Source organism: Dromaius novaehollandiae, chromosome W (genome assembly GCF_036370855.1).
Source record: "Dromaius novaehollandiae isolate bDroNov1 chromosome W, bDroNov1.hap1, whole genome shotgun sequence".
In the NCBI taxonomy this organism is placed as follows: domain Eukaryota; kingdom Metazoa; phylum Chordata; class Aves; order Casuariiformes; family Dromaiidae; genus Dromaius; species Dromaius novaehollandiae.
In genome coordinates, this window is record NC_088130.1 from 27,339,832 (window position 1) to 27,359,174 (window position 19,343).

The following is a 19,343-nucleotide window of genomic DNA, read 5'->3' on the forward strand; positions in this document are numbered from 1 at the left end:
AGCCGTTCCTAGGTTAAGCCGTTCCTAGGTTAAGGAGGAAGGTAAGTGTGGTTTTCAGAGGAGGGGAATGGGGTGTTAGAATAGTTAGTTAAAACAGACCTTCAACCTTCCTTGGTCCCTGAGGGACATCAATGAAGTGTTTTGTGTGTAGCCTCACACAACACTGCAATCCCAAGAGAGCTGCTACTGCTATTTATATCGTACAAGAGCTGGCTATGACTTTAACAGAAAGCTGCAATGTGCTGAGATGGTTTCTTTTCTTGTTTGTCCGTGGTGCTCAGGACACTGTCCTCTTTCAATACTGACTTTTTGTCTCTCTTTCTTTCTTTAAAAGAGAAAGAAAGATATCATTTAGTATCTTCCTTTTCATCACTGCTAGAATTGAAACTTAAAAAAATTAATGACTCTTGACTCTGGAAGCCATAGTCCTTTAGTTGAATCATCTGGTGACTGTTTGCATGTTAAACCTTAAGTTTTTCCAAGACATTGTAACTGAAGTTTGCTTTTACAGGCAAATTTGTAGTGATGATTGAGGCATTTGGACTACATTAAGCTGCTGGAGTCTAATAACCTAATTTAACTTGATTGATTTGACAGAACAAAAGACAACTTTTATAGGACAACTGAAAAAAATGAGGGACATCATTTCTGTTGTTACTGAACTAATACTGATGGTGAATTCTGAAGTTCATTTTCAGACCTAGTTCAGGATTTTCAAACATCAGTGTTTCTGGAGTCTGATGTTTAGGATAAAGATTTGATAACAATCCTTTTGTTATTTAGGTAGCTCTTTTAAGTATATGTAGAAAAAATATAGCTCTGATGAGTTGGTAATGATGAAACACTAAACAAATACATGATTATGGGTTGAATATTGCCAGTGAGATGAATCATCATGTTTGTGCTTCTTGAACTGGAAAACTGTGCTCTGAAACCATGTTCTTGCCGAAACACAAACTCTAAGCAACAACTCATCTATTTTGGGGAATGCATCCATGTGCGTGCATGCGTGCAAAGTTGAATTCTGAAGGACTTGGTGCTGGGCTGGAAGGTCAGTAGCTGAATGTGTTTTTTGGAGCCTAAAGCATTGCTGATCTGAGAAGTCAGTTATTACAGAGGCTGTTATGCTATAGAAGCTACATCAGTATTTTTACAGTGTGATAGTTAAAATGTTTCCTTAAAGAACAGGGCTAAAGAAGACTTCTGTGTTTGAATCAATAGAACTGCAGTTGGGAACCATTTTTCTTGTATTTGTAAAAATTAAACCCTTCTTTCTCCACGTATGTGTGTATGTATGTGTTGTCTGTGGGTTGTAAACTTTTCAGGATAAGCATTTTTTTTCTTAAAAAACGCATGGTATCTACCATTGTTGGGGTAAAATACAAGTTTATAAAAGTAACAACCAAAGGGAGTTCCAGTAGAGTAGTGTCTTTTTTCTTTATATTGGTAGCCTTGTTGATCCAGTTCTATACTTTAATCCCCAGCAGTATTTTGACATGGGTTGTAGCTCAAACTTTGTAATTGTGCCAGTGATAGAAACTAGGTCACAGCCTTCTACTTTATGGTTGGTTCCAGCAAAAAATTACAAGTGATAGCATAGACAGGGCAGCATACTCTAGTGGTTTGTTCAGCTGATGCAGGACATTAGTTGACTATAGATGATGTGCAGTTGGTTTGTGACAAAGCAGCAATCAGTAATCAAATTCCTATTGTATAGATTTTCAGAGTCAAAGGGAAAAGGGTACATGAAGAGGGAAGGGTGGGAGATTGCTGCTGAATAAGCTCAGAGAAGAGATTTCTTATTCTAGCATTCAAAGTTGTGTTACCTCTGAAGTCTTATCTGGCTTTCTAATTAGAGCTGCTTTATTTCAGGCCTGTCATAAAGGAAAGCATACATTTTGTCTGTGTTTACATTAGAAATACCTTGAAAGCAGCATATTGGAAATGAAAGGGGTTTTTTTTAAAGGTTGTGTATGTTGGTTCATGCAGTACAATTAATCCTGTTCAAGAAAATCTAGGAAGGAGGAGAATGCTAGCAAAAGGTAGCATTCTTAAATCAGCCTATGGAGCGTGTGTTGACCTGGCTTTTTTTTCCTAGGATGTTTGACCTCATGCATTTTTAAGTATGCATAGCAAGAGGTGAGATGGAAGTGTAGTTGTTTGGAAAAGATTTCTGTCCCCATTTGCATCTGCAGGCAAAACTCTTCTGGATCACTGTGTCCTGCCCCAGCCCCTGGAGAAGGTAGAACAGAGGCTGCATGCTCAAAGCCTGGCAAAGGGAAACAAGTTATCTTTGATGAGTCAAGGGAAAGCAGCATGCCTTTTCCTATAGACTGGGGAAGAGAAAGGCAGTTGATTTATCTCCATAAAGAAAAAGAAAGAACATACTTGCTGGACTCCAGGAGGATACAGCTTCCTCTCCTTACTCTTCATTGTCCTACCCCTGGGGGATATTACCGACATTTCTCTATCCCAGTTTCTCCGTATAACACGTCTTCAGAGCTTACCAGCATTCATCTAAGAGAAGTAATGTCAGAAGTCAGTTTTATTTTAATGTATGTTAAAGGGCATATTCCATGTTTGGTCATCCTTTGATCATCAAGAGTTGGGTTTTTTATTTACGTGAAGCACTAGCTATCTTTTTAAAACTGTCCAAAAAGGGGGGAAGATACCATCTGTCCCCACAGGCTTGCAGCAGAAATACATTCTCAGCTTTTGAAGAGTGTAAGGGTGTGTATGAGTAAAGGGAGTAATCTGTTCTGGTGTAAGGGAAGCCAAATCTGTTCTTGTGTGAGGGAAGCCAAGTCCTTTTACGAGAGAGTCACTGTATGTGACTGTAGTGATGGGAAGAGATTGTGGGGAGCTCCTTAGGATTAAGATAGGAAGTATACAAGCATTTCTTTTAGCCTGTACTAGAGAGGCACCAGAGTTTTCATTTTTATAAAGCAAACCTGATCTTTATTAAAGTATTTTATAGAGCAGCTTAGTCTTGCTAGTTGTAGGTTCCTGTGCTGCCATCTTCAAAGATGTCCCTGCCTCACTGTGTAGTCCTCCAGGTGGATTCTGCACAGGTTGTTCCACCCTGTGCTAGGGGAGTAAGTAATCCTCTCAGGACATAAGGAAAAAATGCTCAGTGATTTGCTGAGGAAAACAAACATATTTCTAGTACTGAATTAAGGAGGGAAGTTGTGGTATGTCCCAGTATACAACAAGGTAATCATAAATTATCAATGAATTTCAACCTTCTTTTTTTCCAGTTTTTGAAATTTATGAGTATATATTCTACCTCCGAAAGTATTTTCTTATTTAAAATCATTGATCAGCATATTCTGAGAGTGCCATTTGTTCTGTAGCTAGTCATGTTTCTAACTCCATGCTGACTAAGCATAGCTCTTACTGGTAAGTAAGCTACATGTAAGGTCTACGTTCCACAAGTGAACCCAGACAATGCATAGAATAGGTGCCAGGCCAACAAAGCCATCTGTAAAGTCATCACTGTTGATGAGTTTCATCAAACTGACCAGCCCAAGCGAGTATCAGAAAGCCCTGGGCTTTTTCTTCTACTAGGGTACTTGTATGACTGGTATCCAGAAAAAGTTGCCGTTGAGGACTCTGAGGTGAAGTAGATATCAGGTAACAGAGTTCCTCAAAGCTTCCAGAAAAGATTTTCGAAGTTAAGTGCTTTCTTTCAAAGTTGAATTTTTCTATTAGAAGAGGGGAAAATGCCTAAGTGAGGTCCTTCACACCACTTTGTTATCGCAAGTCTTTGGGAACAGGCGTCCGAAAAAACTGTTCTTGAAGATAGACAGGTGTGTTGCCATCTTTTGTACATAGCACACATCCACGTCTTTTTTTTTTTTTTATGTGAATCTTAGAATGAAACTGTTTCGAATAAATCTGTTGACCATACTGTATTTAGATCTGAAAGCTTTTTCACTGAACAATCACAGACCATTTTGTAGCTGATGTTTATGCTGTCGTTCAAGATACCAGAAATTATCAATGTATATAGTCAATGTATGTAGTCATAGCTATTGTGAAACTAAGATTTTCACAAGCATAGGTTGAATATAGTGCACGCGTGTGCAGAATAGTGAATAGTGTTTTAGTTAAAACAAATGTGATGATATTTACTGCAGAACAATGATCCCCATGAGATTCTGTTTTGAATTGCTCACAGGCAGATTTTAATGAGAAGAAACATGGCATGGAATACGATGAAAAGCAGCTCATTCAGTTACTCTAAGAAAGAAAGAACTCAAACCAAAGTGAGACTTTCTTCAGAAAAGTAAGGACAACCTGAAATTTCACAGGAAACTTGAATATGGTATATCGACTTCTCTCACTTCAGATGAGAGACTTTGGCCAAAATCCATATGAAGTTAGCAGAATGTAACTCAGTCCTGTACCTATAAGAAGGTATGCTTTTATAAGGATTTAAGTATTAAATGTATACAGTTCTTTGTAAGGTGAAGGCTTATCGTTAGGTAAGGCAACATCATGTGTTAGCTGATGTACATGGTATGAACCGTACAGCAGGTACAGGTCTCTCTGAAGTCCAGTGGGAATCACGACTGCACAACCCAGCAAACAATGGCAGCATTTCTGCTGGTATTGCCAGAAACAAGCCAATGCCCTTTAATTGTAACTGCTGCTGTGTGATTCTGTTGTAACCTGGAGAATCACTATGCTGTGTTATGGGGAGACATAGGTTTCTGAGACGTCATTCATACATGCAGGCGTGGCTTGACATGGGGCTCCTGGACTGGACTCATGTTGAGAGCATCACACCTTGACGCCAACCTGGAGCTCTTCAGGCTTTTCCGGTTAGTTCAAGCACAGTCTGTGTATACGGCCTTCAGTCTCATTAAAAAGAGATTGGATTTTCTGATCTAATTTCTTTTGTGCTTTTTCTCTTCTATCTGCTGGCAGGAATTTGAGTCTTGGCTGTAGATCAGCTCCTGGCAGCTGATCAGCTGAATGACCACGTTATTGAGGCCAACTCAAAGTTAGAGGAAACACTCTCTGCAGCATTTGATACAAATCACATAAGTAGCAGAACTGCAGACTAAGAAATAACAGCAGCAGTTTGCCAGCTACAATGTCTTCTTCCCTGTTCCTATACAGGAATTTCTGTTCTGTCAGGCAAACTATGAAGAATTCATTTGGGTTCAAAACTACCTGGCAGACTTACAGAAATGCCATAATTGTGTGTGCCTGGTCATCGAGTGCTCATGTGGAATTCACATAGATGCACTCAGGTAATGAACCATTGCCTTTCCTGTGTTCCCCTGCTTTTAAGGATTTATAAGTTGTAGAGGAGAGAAGAAAAAGAGCAGAAACTTTGGAAAGAGATCTTGAGTTATCTGAGAAAACCCTAGTGTTTCAGACCCAAACCTAGCACGCAGAGATTGTGTGTGCATGTTTCAGTGAATGCCAAAGCAAGGAACTTCCCATTCTGGCACTGGTGGATGTAATTTCATCATCAGCATGATGCCTGAGTTCTGTTTGCTGCACGCAATTTTTAACTCTACAAAATTGGCTAGAATGTTAGTGATAACGTTTTCAGCATCAGTCATTAGTTGTGTGCTGGTGCCATGAAAATGGCTTTTCTTCCTGTATATCTCATTATTTGTTGTTGGAACCTGAGCGTAGCCAGTCATTCCTAAAATAACTGTAGAAACCATGAGCGATATAGAAATCTCTTTGTCTTACTGCTGTGTTGTGGGCTGCATAGCTGAGTCTGCCCTAGCACAGGACCTGGAAACAGACTGCTGACTCATCTGGGTGACAGTCTGGATTGGCCTTTGCTAAAACCCTGCACGTGCTACCAAAAAGGCAGAGAATATTTCCCGCAGAAGAAGAGAATGATTTTGCCTTGTTTGACCAACTAGCCCGAGAATGCATTAGAGGCTTTTGCTGTCCACAAGGAAGCTTATCCATCATGCCCCATTCAGGCAGTCATAATCTGTGGACCCGTCCTTTTGCTACACTGAACCTTTTTCTTCCCAGGTTTTCCAGAGAAATAAAACACATAATAACAGAGCTATTACTTACTTTTGTAACTTGTACTCCAGGCATCTGTCAATGCTGCTTTGACTCCCTTTCTATGCTGCTGTAATTCCATCATGCTGTGCTAAGAAGCAGGCGTGAATGAATGCGTAAGGATGCTTGTATTCTCCTGACACACATTCACCCATATACTGTAGAAGAGAGTAGTGTATTTATTTGGTGCAGTGGCTGATCTCTCTCTGAACTGTAATTTTTTTTATTTTTTCTGACCCCCACCACCTCAATTTTAAATTTGCCCTTGAAATCACATGAGATAATGTTGTGTTTTCTCTTGATAGCAGTCTCCCAGTAATTAGAGTGATCTTGCATTGTTCTATTAATTACAGGAATTGCGATTTTTATATTTAGGGGTTAATTGATGATATCTGCATGTATCGTTTTCCCTTAAAATAAATTGAATTACAGTAATTAACCTTATGTCCAGGTTAACAGACAATACTGTTCATCTCAGTAGTATTCTGGAAGTAGCTTTTTTTTTTTTTAATGTAACTATTGTCTTCTCATTTTGCCTTCTATTTTTTTCATAACCCTAAAGTGGAGAAATGAAGAGATGAGTGGAAAACATGTCATGTTGTCTTACTGAGGTGATCATTTTTTCCAAAAACGCATTCTTCCAGATAGGGTTCTTTCTTGTATTAACCTGTCCATAAAGCTGTTAAGGTTATATATGATGTAAAATTTGGGAATTTGTTGGGCATGAATCCAGGCAGAGCAGAGCTCAGAGACTGCCACTTGCAGCTAGCAATTACTAGCAAACTGCAAGAACTGGATTATTGTATGTATCATACTCATCTCAGAGGAAAAGCAAACTACATAGATTTTTCAGTCTCAGAGTCAGATTTATTTTACTCCTTTAAGGTTTCCAAAAATACCAGAAAAAAGCATTAGGCTTGATTATCAATGAAAAGTAATCACAAAAGATAAGAGATCTGTGAAATTTGTCTTGAAAGATAGAGCTCTATGAAATTTGTCTTAGCTTCTAATAAAAACCCTTTCCTGTGATATTTGAGCCTTTTAAGTTTGGGTGAATGTCTGAGTATGTAGGCACCTTTGAAGGGACATGTGTCCAAAGGAGGGAGATGTCAGAGGCAGTTCTGAAAAGTGAATATTCCCAGCTAATTTGATTGTATTCTTAGCACTCAGTGGGATTTTTTTGTGTGTTTTTTTCTTTTTTCTTTTTTTTTTTTTTTGCCACCCACTTATCTGCAGGTGCTTTTGAAACTTGCCTTGGGGAGTACATCTGTTTTCTGGACATTACTCATTTTTGCAGTAATCTCCTTCATGCTCTTCCACAAAGTGCAGAAAAAAATAAGAAAATTGATTTCATAAACAAGTTAGGGGTTAAAATTATAAATACATATCTTTGAAAGCTCTTTGCTTACCTGCAGTTTTTATCTGTCAGGCATAGACATAAATTATCATGATGAATTTTTTTGATTTCCAGAGGGGAAAACCTTTCCTTTCCTTTCACTTGTTGGAGTTCTGATGCACATTAATAAAAAAGTAAGTTTGCCTGACTGCAGTATCTCTGCATTTCCTTGTGCTGAGCAACCTTCTATAGGCCTAAATATTACTATTACCATGATTAGACTATCACACTGGGTTCTCTGGAGGTTGCTATGGAGGTAAGGCACTTTCAGGTAGTATGGAATCCATGGCTGGAATAATTAATATGTAAATGTTCATGTTCACTGCTAGCATTGTGCAGTGTTTACATCAGATTTCATCCACATTTTGAAGGGTAGGGGAGAGAGTTTGGTATTGTGTCAAACCACTTCATGCCAAAGTTGATTGGTGCCTTTTGAAAAATACTCTGACTAAAGTTATTTCACTCAGGGTAAATGAGGCTATGTTAATGAGTCAATTTTCTGCATAAATGGCTTTAGGGCCAGCACTGGCCAGACTGCACTGAAGCTAAGCAGTGCGCTCTAATTACTTAAGTGCTGACTTAAATGTAAAAATTTGCATTTCTCTTGCTGTTTTATCACATTAAAAAATAGACACTTTCACTTCAAATAAATGCGACACGTTTCCTGAAGAAAGCAGCCAGAGGCCGTCACAAAGAGACAACATCCCATTTCTTGCACAAAAAAAGAAGCAAAATTAAGTTGCTTGTGATTACGTTAAGCAGCAATTAGCTGCTCTAAACACAGCGATAAGTTCTATGGAATCCTAATTTTTCTTCAGAATTAATCTGTTCCCTTATATATCAATCTGATCTCTTACCCAGACATAAGTGCACTGGAAATTACCATTATCTTTCTGTTCAGAGGGCTGGAATCCGTTTAAATGTGTACCAACATATACCAACAGCGAAAGGAAGCATATGCTAAGTATCTGAGGGAATCTGACCTGAAGAGTTGTCTGAGCTGGAGAGATTGTTTCAGGATTCCTCCCTGATCCTAATGTTACGTTTACAGCATACGCGTGGCAGCTGAGACAGTGTCTGCAGGGCTATGTCAAACTTTTAATCAGTGACAATTGGCAAGATTGTTGAGAAAATATATCAGGCTTTATGTTTCACCTTTGTTATCTAAAAGAAAAGGAAAACAAAGGGAGGCCACGTTTCATTCCTGTTGGAGCTTTGGGTCACCTGGAGCCACATACTTTTTATTCCATCTACCAGATGAGAGAATGGAAGGTCAGTTGACTCACACTGATATTTCCCAGGCAAAGTAAGGGTCGGGAAGAGTGATAGTGTTGCTGGTAGTGTATCTGTTTTCTATATTAGAGATGGTGTTCTCTCCTGTCAGAAGGCAGTGATTGCTACGTTTGGCTCTTAAATCAATTCAGAATCTTGACAAAGGTTTGCTGAAGTCCCGCAAATAATCAGTAGAGCTATTTTTATCTCTTAAATGACTTAGGCTTTTAAAAATAATAAAGACATCTTCGTAATGACTGACCAAGCTGGTCTGTTGCTCTAGGTGGTGGGAATGATGACAGAGAGGGGTTATTTGGGCATTGCCTTTGTTCCATTCTGCAGGTTTATCACCCCAAAATAAAATTGCAAATGTTTCTGGCAGTCCTTCTCCAAGCACAGATGGCTTTCCTCCCAGTTTTGGCAAGCCTGGTTTCTGTATAAAATTGAGCAATTATTAGAAAGTGAAATATTGCCTGATATAATACCACTACTGCCGCCATCAACATCGTGACAAATGGAGCGTTCATTGTTTCTGTTGCTGTGTGAGAGGGTTTAGTGGCACTGTGTTACTCCTTCCTCTGAAATGTGTACCTTCACTATTCCTGCTAATGTATAAACAGAGGGATAGAACAGAGCAGATGCTTTAGCAAGGAACTGTGGCCATTTTCTCATTTGCGTTGGCTCTATATTTCAATGCAAATATCACTGAACAGGTGGCTGATGAGGCCCCTGTAGACTGTTTACAGTAAAGGTTACAACCAAAATCGATAGGCCTGAGATGCTTCTAATTCCATCTGGGAGATGTTCATCTTCCGTCTGACTGTTCCCTCTCTGAACAACAGCATCCTATTAATGCTGCAGTCATGGGGGATGTCTCACTCAGGTCAGCAGAAGGTTTCTCCTATTTAGGCCTCCGTTTTTTCTTTATATTTTCTTTTTGTACTGCGCTGGGACGAGCAGTGATGTTGAGCTCGACAAGACAGGTTGCCTGCATTAAGCATGCTGAGTTTTACCTACTGACTTGACACCTGCTACTGCCATTCTACAGGCCGAGGCTTATCAGTTCTGCCTGGGGGTTGTCCAGATCTTTTCAGCTTATCAGTTATTGAAGTAGGAGGTAGTAGTGTTGCGTATCATAGGTGACATTATTGTGCCTGATGTATGGCCTTGTACAATTGCAAGTGACGGGGGAGGAAGCAGGTAAGGACTCACATTTACACAAACCTGAACAAAATAAGCAAGCACCCCTGAAACTCACTTGAGAAGTACCTTGCATTTTATCTGAAATTTTATTTTAGCCACGTATTTGTGCAAAACTTAGTGGGAGGTTCCACATGGTCTGTGTATCTGGTTCGTAGAACTAGTAATAGAGTTTGCTTTGCTCTCTTTAGTGAAGATAGGTGCTGTGGCTTACTACGTAAGGCAAAATCATGCTCGTTGGTGGCTTCCCCTTGGGCCTAATCGTCACGTCTGGCGTGCAGCCCACAGCAGCTGGGCAATGAGTAAGCAGTGCTGAATCCAATTAAAATGGTAGTAAAGCATGTATAGCAGAGGGCACCCATGTATTATTCTTACAGTCAGAGAATACTCCTCAATATGCACAAAAGCTCAGAAAGAAGGTGCTTTATACGCATAATTGATTATTGTGGCGGCACCTAGAAACCCAAATCGGAGACCGAGGATCCAGTTGATAGAAATACTGCCTGTAGACCCAGCAAAAGGACAGATCCAGCACCAGAGAGCTAATAATCAATAGAGAAATAGAGTCAACAGGGCTGTAGGAGAAGTGGGAGCGTCCCTTGGTCACTGCCCCCACCTTCTGTTGTCCCTTCTCCACCCCCCTTGCCAACAGTCAGGAGAGATCCCTGGTCACTGGGTAAATTGAAAGAGTGCAAGTGTTTGCCCTGATGCACTCACACGCCAGCCTCTCTGGTGTAGGGGCCAGATACCTGGAGTGCTAGAGTGCTTTTTTGGCTGCATGAAATGAATGGCCAGCTGTAGAGACAACAGGAGCAGGACAGGAGAGGGAAAGATGAATGATGGCTGCACTGTGAGTCACAAAAAGATGTTGGAGGCTGGTAGTGATGGTGGGCACAGAGCTGGCATAAGTCTCTATGGCCACCTGCACCACCATTCAGGTGACTGAGCAGCAACCATTAGGGCGAAAAAAAAACCCCAAACCCAACAGCAACAGAAAAAGAGCTGGCCATCCCCGACATGGTCTTGCCATGTGCCAATTTGGTTGTAATGTCTGGCACTCCGTGCTGTGCCTTGCTGATAGCCACTTTTGTCTCCTGCCTTTTGAGCTCCCCAAGCACCCACTGAGCTTCTGTTCGCTCACATCTGTCCAATCCCCTCGGCACTGTTGGGTCCGGGCATTTTGCGTGATCTCTGTGAGGTGCAGCCGGGCAGGACGGTTGGGCAGCAGTTAGTCCGCCACCCAAGCAGGCACAGACAAAGGATGCTCTCCTGAACAGCTCCACTGTGCCCGCCTAACTTTCCTCTTTTTCTGGAAGCTGCAGCCTGCAGGTTGTATTCCTGTCTTTTTTGTTGCATTATTCCTAATTCCTTTCTCTGACTTTCATAGAACTGTGTCTTTCACCTTCTAGGAACTGTGAATTTAAAGGGGTAAATAGCGGTAACAATAGCGTCTTCCACTCCGAGATTTCCACAGGTTTAGCCAAAGGAGCCAAAGATGCTTGCCAGCATCGCATGGCAAATCTGCACCGTAGCAGGGAATAGAATTCAGGTTGGCCGACTGATTTCTGCGCTCTGCCTTCACCAGGACAAAGGATTTGCTGGTAGACTGAAATGTGTTTGTTTATGTATGGTTAGGTAGAGCTTGCTCTTTCAAGTCTCTTTCAATGAGACATTAACATGGGACTGGGACTTGGGTTTTTTGAATGCTCTTAAAATACTTACCACAAGAGAGTCTTAGATCTTTTTGTTACTTCTATTACACAGCTCATTCTTCTTTTTTTTAACCTCCTTGTTTATGGTTTTTTTTTTTTTTTTTTTTTTTTTTTTTTTTTTTTTTTTTTACCAGTGTAAGAAATGCTGAATGTGATGAGATGGGCTATTTTCTGAATATTTCCAGGTCAGTTCACAGACTTTTTCTCGTCATGCATTTTTCCTTATGCAGTAGTTCAAACTCACCAGACTGAAATTTTTAGTTTTCTCACTCTCTGGTTAAATACCATTCCTTCTTAATAGACGGGCAAGCTTTTTGAAGAAAGGTAGATTATTTCTACATTTTTGTAGAAACAAAGGATTTTTTTCAGTACTATAGTTATGGGTTTTTACGGCCGTTTTCTTATCTTGCTTCATGCATAACACAGACCACTGAATTTTGTCTAGTAGTTCTCACGTTAAGCTTAATTTGTGGATCAAAGTGCAGCTGTCATGTATGGACATGTGCCATCATGATTTAAAGAAAGTTTGTCATAATTATGAATAAAACAAGATCTGTCCATTACTGATGTGACTTACTGCACCATGGGAAAATTCTGACATGGTTATATACTTTGATTTTTCTGGGAATTACACTGGGTTTAGCTGGCTGTACAGTGAGGCTAAAGCAGCTAGATGGGAGGTTTGCTAACATGGAAGGACGTCTTTCCCAATAGCTATTTATAGATGCGTTTAGGCAGCCATTGCTGTTGAATGTGTTCTCAAGATTTAATCTGGCCTTACACTTTCACAGCGCTTACCAGGAAGTTGGCACTTCCCTTAAGGATTTTCCATGTAATATGTATAATCTTGCCAGAACTTACAAGCTCCAGACACAATAGCCTGGTTACTAGAAACTTGTGGCAGTAGCCATGTGAGCATTTCCGTAGCCAAGGAGCTATTCTGTGTATGCATTTCCACCCAGACTGTTACTCACTAAACGCTAAAAAGATCAGACAGGAAAAATCAGAGCTCATCATGGTGTCTTCTCATTGTCTCAGGTAACCGTGGACTTTAGAAACCGTAGAAAGCACTTGGCTCAGAAAAATCAGACCTTTCTGTTTGACTTGGAAACCATATTGGGATGGTCATTACCATCTTAGCTTCAGAAACTCCTCCATGCCGGCAACATAATTTTTAGTAAATCAAACACCACTGTGGCATGTGTGTTTGTATGTATGGAGGCTTGGAGTAATACTAATAGCAACTACATTGCGCTAGTATGCAAACATCCTACTCGGTTCTTGATTGCCTTTTGTGCCGGACTGTACAAATAGAAAAACTTACTCTCCACCCAGAGAGGTTCCCATCTAAGAAGGCAAAATTCTGATTTTCATAAAAGCCAAGGAATCATATGGTTTATTTATATTTAGTGATAAAAAGGGGGGAATATACAATCCAATTGAAGCAATCCAATTCAGAAAGAAAAGTCAGAGCACTGAGGTATCTTTCATCAAGTTGCATTTGCATTGATCACAGGAAAGCAAGAAGCAGATTTGTTGGATTTTTGAGACTTGGAAGAAATCTTACTACTCCATAAAGTCTGAGGCTAAAAGTCATTGCGTTAGGCACAGGTTATAAAACCTGCTGTAACACACTTGCAGTGCTGTATTCCAAGCGTCTACGAGTAAAAGAACCCCACTAAAAAACACACCTCTTGTCACCACTCGTGTCCTTTACGGGAGCAGTGAGCACATTTGGAACGGGAAGAATTGGCCTTCTTAGAGCCAGTTCTCTCTCAACCTGAATAGCTTAATACAAGCCAGATTGGACTTCAGTGGTTTACGATGACTGAAGCTCTCTCCTGTAATGTTGATAAGTGTTATTTGGAGATGGTACCTGTACTTGCTCAGCATCACTATCTACCCGCTTGTGCTTCATCAAATGCTGCATTTAGAAGCGCTTTTGATTAGGAAGTAGTTTCAGCACAATTTTAAGTGAGGACACTTGCATCACTCCCAGGAGCCCAAGTGGAGTTGAGGATGTGCTGAAAAGGAAGTTTGTACTAAAAATAGGTGTGACCTTCTTGAATCAGCACCTTTCTGAAATTCCACTGAAACAAAACAGGTCTTTCCACTGTTGTAAGGACAGCAAAGCTCATATTATGTTTGATAATTACCTCCTCATGAAAAGCTACCTTTGGATGCAGCTTGTGTCCTACTCTCTGTTACTTTATTGGCATAGGCATTGATACAGTTGCAGAGTCAGCTTGAAACACTGACAGGTCAAAATAGGCATGTTTTCCTTTTATTTTGTGTGAATTCCAACAATTGTATTTGCACTACAGCAACAGAGAATTAGGCTTTTTTCTCTCTTCCCTCCCTTCCTTTCCCAGAAAATACCCTTAAGAATGACAGAATTCCATATACCTAAAAACCTTTGTACTATTAATCTGTTAGGAGGCAATATGAGAGTACATTTGTTCGTTAATTTTTTTCAGGTTTAAAAGAAAAAAAAAAAAAGATCCGGTCTCTAAAGTGATAGAGTAAGCATGTTGGATGTTAATAATTTTCCTGGAGGCTGTCTCCTGTATATATTTACGTAGAGCGGTACACATGTCTGAATGAGCGGAAGAGAGTGATGGTGCAGAATTGTCCATTGGAAAAGTTTTTAAAACTCTCTAGTGGAGTGGCTGAGATTTATCTGCAGTACCTTAATGCTTTTCTCGTAGTGTACACACGTTGTTAGATAGCGGATGATGTGGTGATAGGCAGTAACAGAAAGCAGCTATTCTGCTCCAGTCTCACTGTGAGCCAAGTTTGGTTTGAATTGTCAGCCTGCAGACTGATACTGGATGAATAAGGTTTACGTGGAAGAATTGGATTGCTTGATAAGTTTCTTCCCGTTAAACTGTTGCTCTTCATCTGTATTTCAGAGAAGAATTTTGCATTGGATGGTAGTAATTGCAAGAGGGAAAGAATTAAAATCTGTTTGTATATTAAGATAAGATACTTTGTTACTTTACAGTGTACTTAGAGGAGCAAAATTTTAAAAGTAGCAAAATTATGTTTCAAAAAATGGTGTGAAGAGAATGAAATTAATCCCTTTGCTGTTTATGTCTATATCTGATATAGATAGATTTAGATCTTATCTTTAATTCAAACCCTTTGAGGGAAACTGTTTCCAAGTATTACGCTTATATCTGCTGTTTATTTCTACTTTGGGCATTCCTAAGGGCCCTAAATGAGGTTCCGCTGGGCACAGAAACAAATAGAAAGAAACAGTTTCTGCCCTAGAGAGCTCATAGTGAAGACAACATGTAAGAGGTGATTGAAGAGACAAATGGAGGAAACAGGTAAAGAAAGTGTCTGCAGGCAGGCATTGCTGTGTCAGTGGTCATACATTGCTATCAACCTAACCAGTGCTAGATGGAAACGTTTCTCCTGGGGCTTGTATGCGCTATTCTCCAGTATGTATTCTCACCTAAGATATAATAGACAGACAGTTTCTGTATTATGCTGTATTATTCTTGCTATTTTATCTTTGCCATCCTTCTGACATTGCTTAGTTAAGGGGTCATTCAGTGCCTCATATTAAATTTTATTTTTCCTGGACTCAGGCTTTGATTAATGAAAACAGAGAATAAGCCAAGTTTCCAATTTGTGTGTGTGAATAATAATAAGCAAGCACAGAGGGTAATAAATCATTAGTCCTTATGGAATGTATTGCCCTACAATGAAGTCTCTATTCCAATCCAGTTATAAGAGCTGAAATTTTATTTAAAAGCAAATATCCAATAAGGCAAATTAATTATTGTGACATCTTTAATAGGACAAATGCTGAGGAGTCAGCTGTGTCTGTGAAATTGCAAGTCAAAATGCAACACTCAAGACTTGTTAATGCTTTTTCTGGTATAGAGAAAGGAGACATAGGTGTCTAATATTAAATGGTGTTGCAGAAGGGCAAGTTAGCACTTTGTTTGCCAAATTAAGTTTCAAAGACTATGTAGGTTATGAAGTTTGACTTTCTGCCCATAAATCTTGAATGATTGACAGACTACTGTAAAATAGCTTTGTTCAAAAAGAATCTTTGGCAGGTGGCATCAAAGGTTTGAAACTCTGGAAGGGATGAAAAGGAAACCCCACTTTTACACTGATTTCCCCTGCAGATCAGTGCCTGTATGAAATTTGCCTGGGAATTATGAGCTATTTACTGTATTATGTGCTGTTTTCTTTCACTGTATCCAAAGGCCCCTGTGGTTCCTTTTATCTTCAAGATTTAGGGATTTTCTTTTGGTACATGGAATGTGAATGAGTGAATGCATCAATAGAACAAAGGGAAAAAAACATGGTTTTAGACAGTTCTGTTCACCCTTATTTTATCACAAGCTGGAGTGTTCATTTTATGGCACCTAAATTTATGGGTACATATTTTTATGGTAAAGCCCAATGACATGTTCTGCATGCTCTGTCAAGCTCTCTGTGTTTCTTCCCTTGATTCACAACTCTGCAGGATATGAATCAGTCCTGTAGTATAACCCTTAATCTCTTTCTAACATGAATAATGTAGTGTATTTTTTATTTATGTTGTGTGTCATCATCTAATTATGTCAACCTAGCCAAAGAAATGGCAGACTAAATATTTGCTGAAAAACTCTCGTCAGCTGTCAGTCAGTGCAGAAGACAAAGTTTCTTTATCGTGCACAGGCAGCTGAGACAGAAAATTCTCAGTAACACACAAATATTGAAGTCTGTCCTCAACCAAGGCATGGCACCACTGGGGCATGGGCTAAAGAGGAATTGGCCTGGCAGGGCAGTTCCTGCTTGGAAGTACAACATACCTCTTTGATTATGGTGAGAGACTTGAGGAGAAGGAAAGATCCCTTTGTTTTTCATCAGCTATTTTAGTTTTCTGTATGCATTGGTTGAAGCTGAATCGATACGAAGCATTTATGCTCTTGTTTGTCTTCCACAGGGTGAAGTGCAGAAGTAAAGTCTCCCAGCTGAACTACTATGAGGTCAGAAGCCTTGCTGCTATATTTCACACTGCTACACTTTGCTGGGGCTGGTTTCCCAGAAGATTCTGAGCCAATCAGTATTTCGCATGGCAACTGTAAGTATAAGACTCCGGAGGTCTTAATTTCCTTGGTACTGATCAGTGAACTCCCCATTAACAATATTGTATTACAGTTGCAATGAATGAAATTGTCTTTCCCAGTCTCTCCAGGTCAGCCAATTTACGTTCTCCAATATTAGTAGAAGAGCAAGACATTCTCACATTCACTTGTGGTTACTTGGTGGTGAGCTGCTTGTTCCTGAAAAACAGGAGCCTCCTCCTCAGACAGACACTTAAATAGCATAATCAAACCCAATTTTTTGTTTTATCCAGCAGCAAATGAGGGAAGTTTTGTTTCATGATCAAAGAATTCCTCACCTGATTTGTGAAAACCACGTTCTGAATAACCAGCCAAGCACCTCAGAGTATCAAGCGTAGCACACTAATGAAACCAAGCTGTGAAAACATATTTCATTGATCTAAGACAAAAAAACAAACTTATTTCTTCAAGCTCTGATGAATTCCACTTTAGCATTTGGCACTTTTGCCTAGAAAGCTTGCTGGAAATTTTGACTAAAAAAAAGCAAGAAAAAGAATCTTTTGTAACAGAATCTCTCTTCTTTCTTACTACTTACAGTACTTGGCAGACTGTCCAAATCTAGGGTAACAGACAGCTGCAAGTCAGTATTGAGATTTAGTGGCTAAGCAGGTGGAGAGCTTTCTTAGCATATGACCATGCAAAACAGGCTTAGCATAAGTGATTATTCCTCATTTACCACAGCTCAATTATGATTACTCCAAAAAAAAGTCTTCTGAGGTTCCAAGGGTTCAGATATTTTAAAGGAAGCACTTGGGTCTGTAAAAGTGTGCTAATGAGTGGTGAGTCAGCAGTGGGTGGGTAAGTTTATGTTAACATCTTACTTTGGATCAGGAGTTTGATTTTGAAGCGAATCTCCTGATGGCCCTTGCTTACTGTTCCTTGAGGTGGTCTTGGGGCATGTAAAATAGACCTTTTCAGATAACACTAAACTGAAAGACAGACTCCAGCAGCACACTTTATGTGCTCCGACTGCTGATAGGCATCCAATCCATGAGACAAGGCTAGAGCTGCTCTGAAGTAAACCCCACTGAAACATATCTAGTGTGGCTGCTGGTTCTTCAGCACCAACTTTTTCACCCTCCAGTCAGGTGATGCTAATCATCCTTGCTAATGTAGATTTAACCAGTCTTGATCCTTTTGGAGAAATGGAAGCATGGAATAACTTCTTTCTCTCCATCACAGAGTGCTGAAGTCTGCACAAATGTACAGGCCTCTACTCATGTAAGATCAGGGATTTATAAAGGAAACAGCATTGAATAGAGGAAAGCTTGAAAATTAAAACTTGGCACTTTGCATGTAAATCTTGGGCAGAAGGATTAAGCTTCTGAACAAAAATACTGGCTGAACTTTGCTAATTTGTTTCTCCAGAAATACTCAGCATCTGATTTACAGGGAGGTTACTGTTTCTACGCAGTGTTATCACCAGGCTTTCTGACACCTGGCAGTCTCAAGTGCTTTGCCCAAGCCACGCTATGAATCAGTAGTTTAACCAAGCTTAACAGGGAGAATGCTTTTAGAGGACAGTAGCTGAAAACATTGAAGCAGTATCTGAGGTTCTGAAGAAACAGACTCCTTCAAGGTAGCTCCATGTTTCTGGGAAATCATGTTGGCGGGAAAAGGCACAGGCATGGCTAGATGCTAGTCAACTGTATAATACACACATGCAGTGGTCTTGCATTTATGCTACTGCTTATCAGAGATTTGTGCTCCTCCTGTCTTCCAATTGTCTTTTTGTTTACCTAGCTTGCTCTCTAGTTTGTGCATCTAGGTGTCAAAATCATGTATACGTATTTAACAGCAAGATGGCTCCTAGACAAAAATGTTCACTCTTTTTGTGGACAGTACCCACAGATCATCTGGGGAGCACCAGCACACCTTGGGTATGTTGAGGTCTCACCAAATAAGCCATGGGAAAAAGCAAATAAATGTTCCTGCTGACTGGTTGAGTGATGGGAAAAAGCTCACTTGTTGATAGCGTGAACTCAATACAGGGCTTCCAGTCAGAATTGTCCGGTTGCCAAAAGAGCTGCAGTATCAGACTGGCTGCCAAAATAATATGCAGTGACTTTCATTTTATAAAGTTCAAGTAATGGTTACCCACAGTTTCTCAGAAATCCCCACAGCTGCTCTACAATGGCAGCCTGATCCTGTAGGAAACCCATGGAGCTGGCAGTTTATACCGAGCAGAGCCAGGGCTTTTGCTGAAACCACTACCAATCTAGTCTTTGTCGTGATTGATGGGCCACTGTAAAACAGCTTTGTCCTGCTAGATATGCTTTGGCAGCCAGAAGCCAACATTTAAACTCTGCAAGCAGTAGAAGAAAAACTGTGAGAAAGTGCTGAGTACCTGTATGCCAAGAGCTCCAGAGCAGCTTTAAGTTCTAAAAAGTCACAATTTTCATTTTCTGAAAAGGTAACGACTTTCTCCTTTACAACTGCAAGCAGAGGCTATAACCCTAAAGAACTGTTCAGCCCTCTGTGCTAGTACCTTCATGCACCAAGCTGTATTGGTGGGAGAGAAAAGGAACTGTAGTTTTGGGCGGTAGGTTGGCACTGGGATGCTCCATGTTAACATGACTTCACCTC

General features: G+C 40.1%; 1 protein-coding gene across 6 annotated transcripts in view; it reads left to right on the plus strand.

Annotated features, from left to right (window-relative positions):
• The window catches only part of LOC112985817 (semaphorin-6A), a 118,365-nt gene that overhangs the window by 35,353 nt on the left and 63,669 nt on the right, over window positions 1–19,343 (plus strand). For all 6 annotated transcript variants that reach the window (XM_064500542.1, XM_064500543.1, XM_064500544.1 and 3 more), the window contains one exon: window positions 16,577–16,714. In XM_064500542.1, the coding sequence (XP_064356612.1) occupies window positions 16,615–16,714 (100 nt within the window). In that variant the 5' untranslated portion in view covers window positions 16,577–16,614. The remainder of the gene's footprint in view (window positions 1–16,576; window positions 16,715–19,343) is intronic.